The 15,715-nt window shown below is 45.3% G+C and overlaps 2 protein-coding genes across 2 annotated transcripts; one reads left to right on the top strand and one right to left on the bottom strand.

Annotated features, from left to right (window-relative positions):
• Positions 1–2,306: 2,306 nt before the first annotated feature.
• Positions 2,307–6,113, top strand: fzr1b (fizzy/cell division cycle 20 related 1b). The gene is made up of 13 exons (XM_080503381.1): positions 2,307–2,415; positions 2,495–2,596; positions 2,673–2,736; positions 2,831–2,958; positions 3,066–3,148; positions 3,246–3,429; positions 3,566–3,631; positions 4,597–4,699; positions 4,836–5,017; positions 5,141–5,374; positions 5,486–5,590; positions 5,798–5,890; positions 5,990–6,113. Exons 1-13 carry the CDS (start codon positions 2,338–2,340, stop codon positions 6,029–6,031), a joined length of 1,464 nt encoding a protein of 487 aa, XP_080359507.1. The 5' UTR covers positions 2,307–2,337; the 3' UTR covers positions 6,032–6,113.
• A 1,132-nt stretch (positions 6,114–7,245) lies between these two features.
• On the bottom strand, positions 7,246–15,476 carry LOC308135410 (importin-13-like). Its single transcript, XM_080503380.1, has 21 exons — positions 14,976–15,476; positions 14,173–14,298; positions 13,439–14,079; positions 13,219–13,359; positions 12,982–13,123; positions 12,664–12,830; positions 12,284–12,404; positions 11,499–11,646; positions 11,205–11,386; positions 11,096–11,122; positions 10,824–10,958; positions 9,853–9,999; positions 9,677–9,757; positions 9,446–9,583; positions 9,257–9,353; positions 9,127–9,179; positions 8,973–9,039; positions 8,687–8,745; positions 8,505–8,594; positions 8,208–8,389; positions 7,246–7,375 (listed from the first exon to the last, which is right to left on the bottom strand). Exons 1-21 carry the CDS (start codon positions 15,042–15,044, stop codon positions 7,282–7,284), a joined length of 2,907 nt encoding a protein of 968 aa, XP_080359506.1. The 5' UTR covers positions 15,045–15,476; the 3' UTR covers positions 7,246–7,281.
• Between the last annotated feature and the right edge of the window lie 239 nt (positions 15,477–15,715).

The raw sequence follows: 15,715 nt of genomic DNA, 5'->3' as shown, positions 1-15,715 counted from the left end.
CAACAATAGAATAAAATAATTACGTTATTTAAAAGGTATTATCCGAATGAGGGTCACTGTGTTCTACAACTAATCCCAGCTGAGGATTGCTCTGGACCAATTTTTTGAACCAATTCCCTGACGGTCAGAATAAATACAGAGAGCCAATCACAATCATGTGCAATAAAAAAAAAAAAGAAAAAAAAAAGATGAGGGCACTACCACTATGTCTGACCTAATATTGCATGAAGCAAAAATCAAATGGGTTCGAATGCTGCTCCTGTGGAACAGAATTGTGGTTTTAGTATCATAACTTGTGGCGGCGGTGTGTGTTGGAGCTGAGCCTCCAGCAGGAACGTCCTCCCAGGTGAGTCCTCTTCTAATCAGCAGGTGAAAAGGTGAAGGTGTTTCAGAGTGGAGGAGGAGCGGAGCGGGGCTGGTGGTGTCAGTGTGACCGAAGTGACCTTGATTCGTGTAAGTTCAAATGTTTGATCTCTGCGGAAGTGGCCACGTGCTTTTGTTGAATTAATCCCGTCGTGAATTTAGTTTCCCGGCTTGTAAAACCAGTGCTATTCACAGGTTGTCTTTCAGCTGGTCCTCTAAACACTCTTGTGAAGGAGACGATGATCAATTAAATAATATGATTTAGTGCTCGCTTGCCTGACATTCCCTACCTTTTGCCAGATGCCACTTGCTCTGAAAATCGATGAACAATGTTCAGTTTTGAGTTGATTTTTGAAGTTACAGAGAGCAGTGCTGTTGGGCTGTGTCATACACAATGGAGTGTCTGTAAAAAGTGTATGTATATGATCTTTTCATAACAGACTACAGGTTAATTTTCAAAATGCTTTCAGAAATGCAATTTATTGAGACATTAATCCCATTCAAAGCGGATGGGGGTTTTGTGAAAAAACACCTAAAAATCCTCCCTCTTTAATGAGGTGAAGTCGCCATACTTTCAGCAAGAGACTTCATATCACATTTAAAATGTTATCGCATCGGTCCTCTATTCAGATATGACATCTTTGACTTATCTTCTTCTTCTTCTTACTCCATCTCCCAGAAAGCCTTGCGGTCTCATCATCTGGTAGCCATAGGGACAAGTGACGCAAACACGAATGTTATTGCCTCAGCGGGATTCAGATACTACAAGGATTTTTATCTGAAGCTATCTTAAAACACCAGATAAGGGAGGAATGACCCTAAGTTTTTTTTTGTGTGTATTTTTATGCTGTATACTTGTTTGAAAATTTAAAATAAATGAGAAATGAGTACATTTAAAAGCAACTGAGACAAAGGAAGTCATTTCAAAGAGAAACTCGGGCAATAAACTCATGGTCGTGGGTATTGCAGCAGTGCACACCACACACAGTGCTCATTCTGCATGGATGCACTTTTCCACTTTCAAACCCACTGCACTGTGTGCAGCAGGGATTCCTCCTGTTTGTCAGTCTTGTATATAATAGTTTCTTTACCTATCTGTGCGCCTATATGCCTTTATTTTGTATATGTATGTGTGTATATCTATTTACTATTGCTTGGTGGACAGTTGCTGAATTGCTGGGGGGGGGGGGGGAAACTTATAGTGCAACAGCGACACTCTGCGGCCATATGGGGAACAGTCAGACTACACCCCGGAATTGCAGTACCCGGTGCGGCCAGCGGGCGCCGCTGAGTCGCTGTCGTTCACACACACAGACAGCAGAAGTCAACTAAACAATTTGTGCTCCAGCTGATTCGGTCGCCATCTTTGTCACGAACATAAACAACACCAGTGGGTCGCGTTCTGGCGTCTTGGATGTACCCCCGTCACACTGAAGGAAGCGACGTCGCTCGTCCGCCGGGCTGCTGTTTTCGTCCGGAGATGAGGGTTGATGTGGCGACGTGAGCTCCGCGGCAGAGTCGGTGAGACGCGGCGCGGAGCTGCGGCTCGTCCCGAGACACTGCAGTCGCTTTAAACCCGGGCTTGTTGTGTCCGCGGCCGTGATGCCATGACAACAGGCGCGACTGTCATCCGACGAGTTTGACCTTTTGTTCCAGCCTGGTTCAGTGTCAGCGATTGCACCACTGAGGCGCACTGTGGCTTTAAAAAGCCGCCAGTGAATGGCCGCACATGCACCGTGACGCCCGGCTGCTTCAGGCCGCCTGTGTTTACCGAGATCAGACTTTGTGTTTTCTGCACGTTTGCACAGTTGTTCCCCTTTTTTGAATTTGACTCTTCTCTGTCAACAGAGATGAAAGTCCTCTGGGGATTTTCTCACCGGGAGGAAGCGGAGGTGTAAAGAGGGGGCGGGCGGGGTGGTGGTGGTGGGGAGGGGGGTGGGGGGGTGGGGGCGGGGACTGGTCAGCTGTGAAGAGATGGACCAGGAGTACGAGAGGAGGCTCCTGAGGCAGATCAACCATCAGAACCTGCCATCAGACCCCCGTCTGAAGAAGGTGAGGGAGGGGGGGTCATCATACCTGCTGCATGCGCCACAGTTTGTGCAAGATCCTCACAGAACTCTTCCTACTTTAGGCTTTAAGTGCAACCTGCAGTCCTGTCAGTGTGAAGTCAGGGGATCGCTTCATTCCCACCCGCGCTGGAAGTAACTGGAGCATTAACTTTCACTATGCCAATGTGAGTGGAGCACTTTAACCTGGCGAGACTTGTTATTTTCTCCAGCCTGTCCACTGACCACCCCTTTCTCTCTCAGGAGAATTATCGCTCCCCAAGTCAGAACCACAAAGCAAAAGACGCCAGTTCAGATTCAAGCAAAGGTCGGGCACCCGTCAGAACTTTCTTACTGTCGTGTCAAGTTGGTTATATGGCCCCGACTAGTCTGAATCACCATTTGCTCCGCCGCCCCTCCAGATGCTGTGGCGTACGCCGCCCTGTTGAGAAACGAGTTGCTGGGGGCCGGGATCGACACGGTGCCGGACCCTCACACCGACGACCGGCGGCACACAGTCCCCTCTCAAGACTGCCACAGCGTCTTTCGGGTGTGGATCCCAGCAGACATGACTTGACGCCACAAAATCAGTTAATTGCTCGTGTCCGAGATGAAGAGAGGGTTTCTGACTCTGCTTCGTGTGTTTCCTCTCCACAGTACACCGTCCACACGAGGAGAGTGCCTTCGGATAGTGATAATGAAGTCTCCCCTTACTCCCTGTCTCCGCTCAGTAACAAGAGGTATGACATGTTTGGCTTGACGCTTGCTTTTCAGAGCTGTCCCTGAACTTACACTCACTTGCATGTTTCTTTTCTTCTTTTTTTTTTTTTTCTGAAGTCACAAGCTGCTCCGCTCTCCCCGTAAGCCAGCCAGAAAGATCTCCAAGATCCCCTTTAAGGTGCTGGACGCACCGGAGCTGCAGGACGACTTCTACCTCAACCTGGTAGACTGGTCAGCGGGCAACTTGCTCAGCGTGGGGCTGGGAGCCTGCGTCTACCTGTGGAGTGCCTGTACCAGCCAGGTGAGGCGAAGGATTGAAGCCATCGCAACGTAGTTGTTTCTGTGGAGCTGCAGTAGAAGTGGTTGTTTACTGTGTGTGTGTGTGTGTGTGTGTGTGTGTGTGTGTGTGTGTGTGTGTGTGTGTGTGTGCCTAACAGGTGACGAGGTTATGTGACCTCTCGGTGGATGGAGACTCCGTCACGTCAGTCTGTTGGAATGAAAGAGTGAGCTGCCAGAAATGACACGACAACTTTGACTGCAGCACAGAGTGAATAAAAGCGTGTGGTGATGAGACATATGAGAAGGATAAGTTATCTTTGCAATGAGGCACACAAGTGTTTTATTCAGATGGAGTTTTTTTTCCCACAAGGGTCACTTTTAACATTGGAGTTTGTTTTTTTTCATTTTTTATATATTATACATATATAAACTATTGATTTTTTAAAATAACTTTTGCATTTCTCAACATTTTCCCTAATTTTCCAACTTTTTCAAAAAGTAGGTTTGTCATTAATTTAAACTTTATTTTCTTATATTTTGTATTTAAACATTTAAAAAAAAAAATTCTTGCCCATTATTTACCCCCCAAAAATGTCAACTGTTTTTTTTAAACTAATGATCTTGAGTCCTTTACTCATATACCACCCTTCATACATGCAGTAAAGGTCAAGAGAACAACCTCGCCATATGAAAGCAAACTGGTTAAAAAGGGACTTTTACAAGAACACCCAAATAAAAAACTAACAAATGATGCATGGCAAATATTAGCCATTATAAAATCCCAATATCTTAATGTTGAAAGTTGCCGACTTTGTTGACAGGAACATTTAATAAAGTAACTCCGATCAATGTTAAACTGCAGGATATTATATATTCAGTCTGAAATGCACAAATCTGCTCATCTATGAAGTGAATTCCAACTGGTTTAAAGATAGAAATCTATTCTAAATCCCTTGATGCAAATACATGTTTGAGAAGTTCAGATTCTTGCGGCTGAATTTTATACAATCCGTGATTGACTTTTCTAGAAGTCATTACAACATTCCAGAATCCACAGAGCAAGAGATGTTTAAGTTGCAAAGGGGCTGATTTTTGATTATGTGTAACATGGATCCAGAGATTTAGTGTAGCGAAGCAAGGAACTGAAAACCCCCCCCCCCCAATGGTTTCTTTGCTGTGATCGTGTCAGGGAAGTCTGGTGGCCGTTGGAACCCACAAAGGTTACGTTCAGATCTGGGATGCAGCAGGAGGGAGGAAACTGACCAGCCTGGAGGGTCACTCAGCCAGAGTTGGTGAGTGAAATATAGAAATATACAATGCAGATTCAAACCCACGTTTCTGTTGTTTTTGCCGACGGTGATTACACACACACACACACACATACGCACTGCAGCTGTAGTGAAATGATGCCTCTCCTTTGCGCCCAAGGTGCTTTGGCGTGGAATGGCGAGCAGCTATCGTCTGGAAGTCGGGACCGAGTGATCCTCCAGAGGGACGTTCGAACCCCCGCGGCAGCTGAGAGAAGACTCCAAGGTCACCGGCAGGAAGTGTGCGGCCTCAAATGGTCCCCGGACCACCAGCACCTCGCCTCTGGAGGAAACGACAACAAGGTGACGCGATGTTTGATCCCCAGTAAAACATACACCCGGCACCTTTACAGTAATCTAAAAGATGGGGGGGGGGTTGGTAACGATAAACCCAATACACTGATGTTCTTGCCGTTGTCTCTCCAGTTGTTGGTGTGGAACAGCTCCAGCCTTCTCCCGGTGCAGCAGTATAGTGACCACCTGGCAGCAGTGAAGGCCATCGCCTGGTCGCCGCACCAGCACGGGCTTCTGGCGTCGGGGGGCGGCACCGCCGACCGCTGCCTGCGTTTCTGGAACACGCTGACGGGTCAGGCGCTGCAGAGCACAGACACGGGCTCCCAGGTCTGCAACCTGGCCTGGTCCAAACACGCCAACGAACTGGTGAGACGCGTTTTTTTTTTTTTTTTTTTTTCTTTTTCTAAGGTGTTATTCCCAATTTGTCTCCAGCCCCTCCCAGTGTCCGCTTGAACTGGATTGTGTCTGTATTTGTAGGTGAGCACACACGGCTACTCTCAGAACCAGATCCTGGTGTGGAAGTACCCTTCACTAACACAAGTGGCCAAGCTGACTGGACACTCCTACAGAGTCTTGTATCTGGTATGTCTGAATTATTTAGCTCACAAATTCAGCTTCACTCGATGCCAACATGTAGGGGGGGGGGGGCATGCAAACTCAACATAGAAGGGTTTGCTGTCAGGGCACAACTTCTGCACGACAATGCTGTCGTGATTATACGTGACTTGATTATGCAGCATTGTTTGTTTTTCCATCTGAATACCTCCTCTCATCCCTCTCCACCGACAGGCTGTGTCACCAGATGGCGAGGCCATCGTCACGGGAGCCGGAGACGAGACGCTACGTTTCTGGAACGTCTTCAGTAAGACGCGCTGCACCAAGGTACCGTCAGTCGATCGCTCCCAGTTTCATCGTTTATACGTGCCACCCACCACCGAACTCCCTTCAAAACACTCCACTTTGCTCTCCTTCTCCTCGCAGGAGTCGAAGTCGGTGCTGAACCTCTTCACAAGGATACGATAGTCCACATTGCAGGGCCGGGACTGCTTCAGCTGAGCTGTAGTTTAAGAGGCACAGACTCAACCAGCTATACTCAGAGACTGACCCACAGACCCCTCTCCTCTCTGCACCAACCACCACCACACTTTAAAAAAAAAAAGTTCTTTCTGTGAAGGATGCAGCAAAGAAAAAAAGAAAAGAAACAACCTCAAACTGCCATCCCCGGTGATGTCACTGATTAAAACACAAACAAGGCAGTTTATTGTCATGACTTGGGTCTCGTTTTCTTCTGTTGTGGAAGTGATTGAGTTGTTTATTAGCAGATGTCTACATGTACAAGAGTTATAAGCTACATAGTATAATGGTATAGCATGATTTGTATCAGAAGAACACGCCTGACTGGGGCAGTGGGTTTTTAAAACACAAAACTTTTTTTATTGGGTGATCATGGATTCCAGAAGTATGCAACAGAAGATGGCCAATAAATGAGAGAGGACACAGTTGCTGGAGCCGTGGCAACAAATGATGTATTTATTGGTGTTTTTGTGAGTCGATTGAAAGATGGAGTGTTTGTTTTGATGTGAATGGTAACAGAAATGGCACTGTGGCACTTTTTCATTTAGATCTGACAGGTGTCTCATTAAAAACATGCTGCAAAGAGACCATTTATCTCTATACCAGCCCACGCAATGTGTCTTTTTGACTTTTAATCCAGGGTTCCATTTTGAATGTCTTCTCTATAAAGGCAGCGACACTGTGTGACTTTGGCCGCCCAAGATGGTTGTGGCTTGAAATTTGAGGTTTTAAATCCGTGGCTGAGGACGGGAAGCTGAGAGGTGCCTGTTGACATGGTCGTGTGACCACACACCATTTGAGTAATGCACCCGTTGCCATCTCCTCTCTCTGCACGGAAACGATTGATTACAGCTTCTCCAGTAGATGGATATGTTGGCACGTGTCCACATTCCCCATCTACTTCCATACTGAACTTTATTCCCTGTACTTAAATGCTACTAGAAACTTGGATCGCTTGATTTATTTCCTGAAGGTGTCGTATGCCGCCTCCGATTGGAGTAAACACCGAGCAGTGAAACGCACCGTCGTACTCAACTTTTTGAAATCCACATTGCCATCCAGCAATGATTTAACATGAAAGATGGATAAAATCGCACAGTGTGAAGCAGTCTTTAAGCGCTGACACCAAAGATTGAAAATTGATTTTGTCTTCATAAATGAAAGCTGTGGGGTAGAAATGGCCAGATTACCAACTGGACCTAGTACTCTGAATATCCAGAGCCCTGCAGGCCTCGGCAGAGCAGAGAGAACTCCTTGACAATCTCTTTGACTTGACGCTTGTTGGTTTGTTCCCTGGAAGAAATGAACAAGAGTTAAAGCATTGTTTTACCTGTGATAAATCATGAAATGCAAAATATGTACGTTTGGTTAGGGTGCAGCAGTCGAGGCTTCTAAATCCAATGGAAGGTTTGATGATGTGCAACCACTGATATTGCCTCAAACAAACCTTAAATTAAAAGCAGTAAGCTCTCATACACTGGCATTACATGGAAAAAAATATGTAATAAAGTAGGCGCTCAGACAGATTAACTCAGTAATGAGATTTGTTTAGGGTTTGTTTTTTCAGTTCTGCTTGACTCAATCTCCTCGGGGGTGAGAATCATGGTTATTGTAGTAAATGCTCCAAGTAGATGATCTAAAATGAGCTCTGTTCCTTTATTTTAATGTATATTCTACAATAAATAAAACAAGTCATTCAATGTACTTGAGTCCCATCAGCTGATGGGAAACCCACAAAATGAGTCAAAAATCCCTTTGTTTTGACTCGATCTGCTCTGGCCACCCTATTAGATGAAGCAGGTATAGAAGATGGATTGACTAAAGTAAAGTACAATCTATATTTCAAATAGCAAAACTATTCACCAGAAGACGTTGAAACACTGTAGTTTAGGGTTGCTATGAACTTGACATTTTGTGAATTTCACATCAGAATCCCAGTCAATAAACATCCTGAGGAAATATGTTTGTATGATAACTATGGTGAATATAATGCTGAAGATGGAGCTGATAAAGAAGACGAGAAGAGGAAGGTGGACGGCAAGGAGGCTTATGGATGCAGTGAGGTGCTGGAAGCATGTGATCTGCAGCAGCAACCACGAAGCGAATTCCCGAAAAAGATGATTACCTTAAAAGCTGCTGAGTAAAGTTTTGTTTCTGGTCTGTGGAGACCTGGGATGAGGGGAACCCCGGGGTCTGCAGTGTTTCCTTCAGCCACTGGGACAGCAGAGCTGGAGAGTGTCTGTTTAAATTCAGCAGTACTTCTGCAAAGTGCTCAGTCAGGCTGCGGGGTGATGCACCTCCAACCGCCTAAGATGAGAAGAAGAGCAAAACTCTCCGAAAGTGTCGAGAAATCACTTGCTGCAGCATCACCCAGGGTGCTGTCGATCAATAGTGCATTCTTGGGCCTGCAGACGGGTCTCACCTGGAGTAAGGTCTCAGTCAGGAGCCGTCCGTCACTCTGCAACACCCCTCCCAGTGCGGGCATGTCTTTACATCGACTTAAAAACTCTGCCTGTGTGGGACGACAAGCATCTGTGAGGCCAAAGTCGACGGACAGACCAGGAAATGTATTCCACGATAGAGCGACTGCACATCTCAACTCACAAAGAACACACACGCAGCTTTAACGGTCGGTGTCTCGGGAAACTTGACGGACAGAATTCCTGAAAGAAATGTAAGAAAGGGATTAAAACATATTTACTTCAGCACAGGTAACAGAAATTATTGTTTGAGGCAGATATTCAAAAGAAGAAAATATATAGATAACATCTTGGGAATCATCTTCGTGACACCAGTTATTTCATTGCCGTGCATACACTGGTATTTAAGCGTTCAAATTAAAAGCAGTTTAAAGAACATCAATCCACAGTGTGTTTTTAATCATACTCACCACAGTAAAACAGTGCTTTAACATCCAATTGGTCAGACAGATACAAATCAGGCTTCCTTTTGAGAATCTAATCGTTGGGAAGACAACACACAAGTTGTAGATAATCAAATATTTTCTCTCATGCGAGTGGGCACGATGAAAATTCAAAACCAACCTGAGCATGAAGATGCATAAATGATTCTGCGATATCAGGGTGATCCCTTGGACCTGATTTAAAGAAATAGAGTGTGAGACAAATTGCGTTTAAAAAAAAAAAGGGATCAACGCTTGCACCTCTTTATTACCTTGTTGAAATATAGTTAGCGTTCTGGACGTCAACACTTCAGTGAGGCCTCGGATGGTTGAGATGTGATGTTCGTCTGCAGCAAATATGTGAATCATCTACTCGCAGATACAGGAAGAGAAGAATAATGACTTCTGACATTGACAATGTCGTGTTAAATAATGTTTTTAAATCATGTTTAAAGGTGTACCTGCCGTGCCAGGTCCAAAGCTGCGGCTTGAGGGAAGGTGCTATAGATCTGCCCCAACATCTCACCCAGCTGAGGCACCATGGGCCCGAAGTCATGTAGGAGGGTTCGAACTGATTTATCAAAAACCCCACACACTGCCTGGATGGAAGGAAAGAGCGGGATTCTATGAGAAGTGGTGAGTCACTAAATGCTCATGGAGCTGGACCATACATGCTGAAACATGCCTCATACCTCCACCACCTCTGCCTCATGGAGCCACTTGCTGAGGATGTTCTGGATTAGGGTGAAAACCTGCTGCAGGACAACGACAACCTACACATTTGAAATGAAAAAGACGTTGCACTGACCGGATTCGGATGTTTTTGACCAATAACTACACCATTCTTCTGATTCGTCTCGGAACTTACGGGGTTTGGTTTGCACTGAGCGGACATGAGTCTGGGACTGGCTGCTCCCTCCAAGCTGTCCACGTCTCTGTTGATGTCCAGCGTGGTGAAGAGGCTGGACAGCATCCCCAGAATGTGGATGATCGTCTGTTTATTGGTAGGATTAGCCTACAATCGAGGGGAAGGTGTATTGTTTAACAACAGCGTGAGCGCATTAAACCAACACGGACTTTTCCTGACAGGTTGTCAAACATTTCAGAAAAGCAATAAAACACTGTGCAGAGTCCAGCGCATTTCTGTTTTCACTGTCAAGCTTTTTTATTAGACGCATGAAAAAACTACAAATTAATAATAAATGGAAGTGATTTAATTGATAACCCCAGTTTAAACAGCATGTCATCCATCCTCAGTCTAACCCCTTACTGCCAGCTAATGACCAAAAGTCACATTACCTATAATTTACACAGGCCTGCTACACCTTTAAGCCAAAGCCATGTCTTAAATGTATGGTTATCATTCTTATTTGTCTATTTTATGTCTTACTAAGAAATATGCTAGCACGAGATGTATTTTAGTAGTCTCAGTGGTTTGTCCATATAATGTAATAGAATAAGCATTGTGATTATTAGAAATCGTCTTCATACAATACATACAATCATCTTATGTATGTACATAAGCTAATTAACAAAGCATTTGTTTATTTTATGTGCAAAAAAAAAATAAATCTTGCTTGCACATGGACAGCCATGCATGATTAAAGCACGCCCACACCTTCGATCCTTTTACTCTTGAAAAGGGGTGCAGCATTATAACATTTTAAATAAGCAAGTTCATAAGCTTCTACAAGAAAAAAAAACAGAGTTATAACCTCGCACATTTATATTTCCATGAAAACCATAAGAAAGGAACAACAACAAAATAAGACATTCACTGTAAAATAATGTGCTTTTCGAGAATTCCATTTGCATTGTTTCACTTTGTCATTGTCTTACCTCCTGCTGAGCCAGTGAATCCAGCTGCTGGATGTGGGGGGTGATTAGTGTGTGCAGTCGGCCTAAAATGTCCTCCACTGGCAGGGCAGACAGCAGGAAACCCAGGGCCTGCATCAGCCACATGCACTGGCTGCTCTGCACACACACACACACACACACACACACACACACACACACACACACACACGGTGCATAACATAAATGCTGTCCTCAGATCTTTAATGTTTGCAGAATAACACAAAAATTCTTAGCAATTCAGGGCTATTACTCACCTTGTGTATTTCTTTAAGCAGTACATCCTACATGAAATTGCAGATAACAGCAGTTATGGTTTCTCAACAACAGATTTGATCGATCAGTGTGCCTGTGTCGGGGTCTGACCTGCGACACAGTCAGGATGTCCTGAGCGAAGGGGCCGAGGTCGTGTCGACACTCCCTACAGATTCTCTTTAACGTCGATACACTGGACACCGACAGCTCGGGCTTCTCTAGGCCCTGAAGCACCATGGGTAAAATGCCACCCAGCATCACTGGATGGTCAGCCAGCCACTCAGCCAGAGAGCCTTGTCAAAAAGACGAGTTGTGAACTCTTCTTCGTTGGATGAATTTACAACAATACAATTTGTAACTTTTGCCTAATTACTACATACAATATGCAGACGGATGAGTACATACCTATGGTGTACATGACGGTGTCGGCCAGCATAATGTTGCTAATGTTGATTCTGGGGATCAGACCGATCAGACCGGGAATAACATCAGAGTAGTTCACATCGATCGTCTCAGCTATCGACTGGAAGCCAAACAACAGAGCCTCGGTGTCCTAAGGATAGAAAAGAACATGTGATCTTAGATGAAGCAAAGGCAGCAAACACTGACTCTGGAGATGGAGAACTGAATGAAGGGTGATGCTCTCATCTGAAGGAAAACAGGGTGGAAATGACACGTTTAGGGATAGTGAGTCAAGCTTGGCCCTCTGATTTGTGATTTAGTCTATGACTGTCCTGCCTGTATTCAAATAGAAAATATATAACATAGCGGACTAACAACTGTTGCATATTGCTTTTTCAGAATATGTCCTCAAGTATCCAATCTAAGAGAGCCTGCAGACAACCTCGCAAATCTCTGATATGGAGAAACATGATAGTGAAACCAATTCTTTCAACTTAAAAATTGGAAAGCAGTTTCTCAGATCTGGTAATTCTAGAAAGTGTTTCTTCATAATTTCCTTCGACATGGAGGAACCTAATTTTGAGAACCTCGGAATAGGTTGTGATGTGTGATGCTTTTCCTAAAATGGTGATGGACCTATCAATCTTCTGTTATTGTATACGTATTAGCCAAGGCGAACTAAGCAATATTGTGTGAGACAAGCTCCCCCCACACAAAGAGGAAGAACATGCAGACTTTGAAAAAGGAAAGCCTCACAAGGCAACTTTGAAAGCTGTTATTTACTATACCTGCCATGCTGCTGACTGCTGCGGGTCCAGCAGGTGTCTGCCCAGCCTGTCGTAGAGGTTGCTGAGCAGCTCTGCCCCCAACATCTCGTACACGTACATCAGAGTGTCAGAGATGTCTACTCTGTGAAGAAAACCAGCCAAGACAGCACTAAAGTTTTCATAAATCATTCAATTGATTGTCAACAGATCAGGTTCTAAGGATGGATTTGAATATATTTTCTTACAAGTCAACACATATTTAAAAAAAGATAATGGATGTAAAAACATTGAGCAAATCCTGCAAAGGGACTTTTCTTTTTGTCAATGTACTATTCAAGCATTTCTTATGAGACAGTGACACTAACAATATTCCAAAGCCTACTTTTCAAGGACAAATTTACCTGTAAATTCGGAACTGCTCCTTGTCGTCAGTGGACCAGGAGGCGTATTCCTCCTGAGATGGATAGTGAGATTTATGTAATAACACGTCCACCAGCTGGAAGTAAACCGGCCTGTATACCTGCAGGTAAACTGCCTGCTTCTCCTCCTCAAATGACAAGATTTCATCCTGTCAATGTGTAAACATAGTTCAAATTATTTATCAAAAAGCTAAACAACAAACTTGAATAATATATTTGTAAACTGAAACAAAAAAAAATTATGTAAACGTAAGAAAACTACCAGCCATTTCGTTTTTTTGTTGTTGTTTTTTTTAATACCTGCAAAGTGTACCAGAAGGTGAGTGTCAGGGAGCTCGTCGTCTCACTGACTGGATAGTGTCCAGGGATACCCGTACAGAACAAAATCATGTTAACTAAAGCCAGATATTCCTGCCAGTGGTCCACCTGCTCCAGCAAAACCCTGTCACACACAAACACACGGAGGAAAATAAAACAGGTGAATAGTGAAACCCGGCCGGCCACAGGACAATGCTGTGCATGTGCATCGACACGTACCGTGAGTGGGTCTCGCCCATGGCCACAGCGATTCGACAGATACCGTGTGAGGTCTCCATGTCCCCGTCCTGAGCTGCTGTCTTCAGCTGGTCATGGAGACCCAGAACCAGGGGCATCAGGTTCACCAGGGCAGCGATGTACCTGCACATGAACCCTCTCAGAATTACACTTGTACACCGAAGCTCATCTAAACTCATTTGATCCGGCACCTTTTGTTTACCTATGGCAATCGGGCTGGGAGATGGCGTTAACGATTGTCTCCACAGCTGTGTCGAAGAGCTCCGGGACTGACAGAGCAGTGAAACAGTCCTGGACTAATTCCTGGCTTTCTCCCAACGGCACATCCAGCCCCACCCAGCTCGACAGGCAGCGGAGCACCTTCTCCTTCACCTGGTTGGTTGAATCCTCGCTCTGCAGGAGCTGTCGCAGCAGGGGACACACCACCACCCACTCTCCCGCCAGGGCCTCTCTCAGCTGAGTGCAGCGAGACTGAGCCAGGCGGCTGCTCTGGAACTCCTCCGGTAGCACGGTGAGGAGTTCCAGCAGAGCCAGACAGTGTGCGTGGGGGTCCCGGGCAGCCTTCGCACCAGAGTCATCCTCCGAATCTGGTACCTGAGGCTGGAAGGCCCTCACCATGTCCGCCACAGGCTGTGACCAGGCCTGTGGGATCAAGTTAAGAGCCATGGAGGCCAACGCAACACAGAGACGAGTCAGCACCATTTTAGGTCCAGAGGAGAAGTGTAAGATGTGGGAGAGGAGCTGCATCCTGAGGCTCTCTTGTTGGTCTGTTGGGAGGTCGCTCCAGTGACGGGAGATCTTGGTGTGGAGCGTGCTGGCGCCAAAAAACTGAACCTCGGGGATCTGAATAAAGACATTTAGAAATCTGTTGTTGTCCTCTGCTTTCAAATATTCTTTAGACACTAACAGAAATATATATGGAAGTCAATTGTGCACCTTGTCAGAGGCGAGCAGAGCCCAGCTGAACTGCCATGCCTGTGCAGACGCCTGGGCCTGGGTCAGCCACTTCTGGGCCATATTCTTGTTCTCCATGTCTGGATCAAAGTAGAGCTGGTAGAGAGCCTGGAGGTAGAAAGGCAGGCCAGTTGTGGAGGAAATGCTTGAGCAAAGGAAGCAATTTGATAATGACAGTTCAAAACACTGAGAAATGACAGAAACTCAATGCCAGCTTTCCCACTTTTCCCGAAATATGTTTCAGAACATTGACTGAGTGTCATTTTGTTCAATTTTATGTGACTTTGTTTGTGCATGGGCTTAAAATGCTGAACAGAAAACTACAGAGAGTCTACATAAGCATCTAATTGGAACTTCTACTTGTGTGACAATAAAGTGATATCAGTCTACTTACTTATTAAAACGTATAAATGAACCAAGATGCATTATTAACATATACAGTAATAATCCATCTTGGATGGCCAATAGTTACCAAAGAAATGTGTTGCCATAGCAACTAATCCAAAGCACATGGTACTAGTTATTATTAGGACAGCATATGCTTATAGCTGGTATCAGATTACAAATGGTCTGGTTTTCCTAATCTCACTGTGTCAAACTAAACACATTGAATGGGTGTTGTTTCGTATTGTATCAGTGCTTATTGTTATTGATTTATAATTATGTTACACTGGTTATTGGTAAGGACACATTTGTCTAGAAGATCATGCTTGTTGTATTGATATATCCCTATATGTACGATTCAATAAAGTGTCATGCAGTGACGAGACTGACCAGTAACTTACCGACTCTAAATTCTCCACTGTTAAGTCCAACTCCCCCGAGCTGTCCACCGGGTTGGCGGGTGGCTCCATCGGGCGTATTCCTGGGTTTTGTTTTTTGTTTTGTTTTTTAGAGGTAGACCGTCTTTTGGACAGCCTGATCGGTCAGTGGAGCTAAACTGAAGGGCCACTCGGCGTCCTCCAGAGTGTGTCAAATCCCGCTGTCAGAGGACGCAGCGGGTCACTCAGCTGTCCACACAGTCCACATGTGGGCAGCGCGCTCACGCATGACGACACTCTGACCTCTGAGGACAGAAAAGTTGTCGCTCACAGGCAACTGCGACACATATTCACCCGACAATTTCTATACGTCGGTGTTGGGCGCAAATCAGCAGAATATGATAAATGCACGGGAAGTTCCTTGCAGTTTGGTGTTTTTGGCGCTTGAGCGCGCGCCGCCAGGGTCTCAACAGGCGCTCCTGACGCAGACAACCGCGCTGTTGACGCGCTGACGTCTGATTGGAGCAGCGAAGCGACACCGACTGCAAACTCGTGTAATTAGGTGCAGAGGTTTAAAAAAAAATAATAATAACAATACAGAGATTGAACGTGAAGTGTGACTCTGCAGATCGTTCACTGACACACTTTGGCCTTAATGAAAAAAAAAAGTCGCGTGTGTCTGTTTTGAGCTCGCACGCCACGCCACGCTGAGCGCCGCACCGCGCCGCGCCGCGCCGCGCGCAGCCCCACCCCGGCTCCTCTTC

This window comes from Blennius ocellaris, assembly GCF_963422515.1.
Source record: "Blennius ocellaris genome assembly, chromosome: 10".
In the NCBI taxonomy this organism is placed as follows: Eukaryota; Metazoa; Chordata; class Actinopteri; order Blenniiformes; family Blenniidae; genus Blennius; species Blennius ocellaris.
This window is presented reverse-complemented; position numbering and strand designations above follow the sequence as displayed.

What these genes read in the sequence shown, in the direction of transcription:
- LOC308135410 (XM_080503380.1), bottom strand. Translation starts at nt 15,044, where the DNA reads ATGGAGCCACCCGCCAACCCGGTGGACAGCTCGGGGGAGTTGGACTTA. An exon ending in ATGGGCGAGACCCACTCACG is followed by an intron (nt 13,124 to 13,218) that starts GTACGTGTCGAT and finishes TGTGTGTGACAG; the next exon opens with GGTTTTGCTGGAGCAGGTGG. An exon ending in ATGAGGCAGAGGTGGTGGAG is followed by an intron (nt 9,584 to 9,676) that starts GTATGAGGCATG and finishes CCTTCCATCCAG; the next exon opens with GCAGTGTGTGGGGTTTTTGA.
- fzr1b (XM_080503381.1), top strand. Translation starts at nt 2,338, where the DNA reads ATGGACCAGGAGTACGAGAGGAGGCTCCTGAGGCAGATCAACCATCAG. An exon ending in ACTGCCACAGCGTCTTTCGG is followed by an intron (nt 2,959 to 3,065) that starts GTGTGGATCCCA and finishes TCCTCTCCACAG; the next exon opens with TACACCGTCCACACGAGGAG. An exon ending in CAGTCTGTTGGAATGAAAGA is followed by an intron (nt 3,632 to 4,596) that starts GTGAGCTGCCAG and finishes TGATCGTGTCAG; the next exon opens with GGAAGTCTGGTGGCCGTTGG.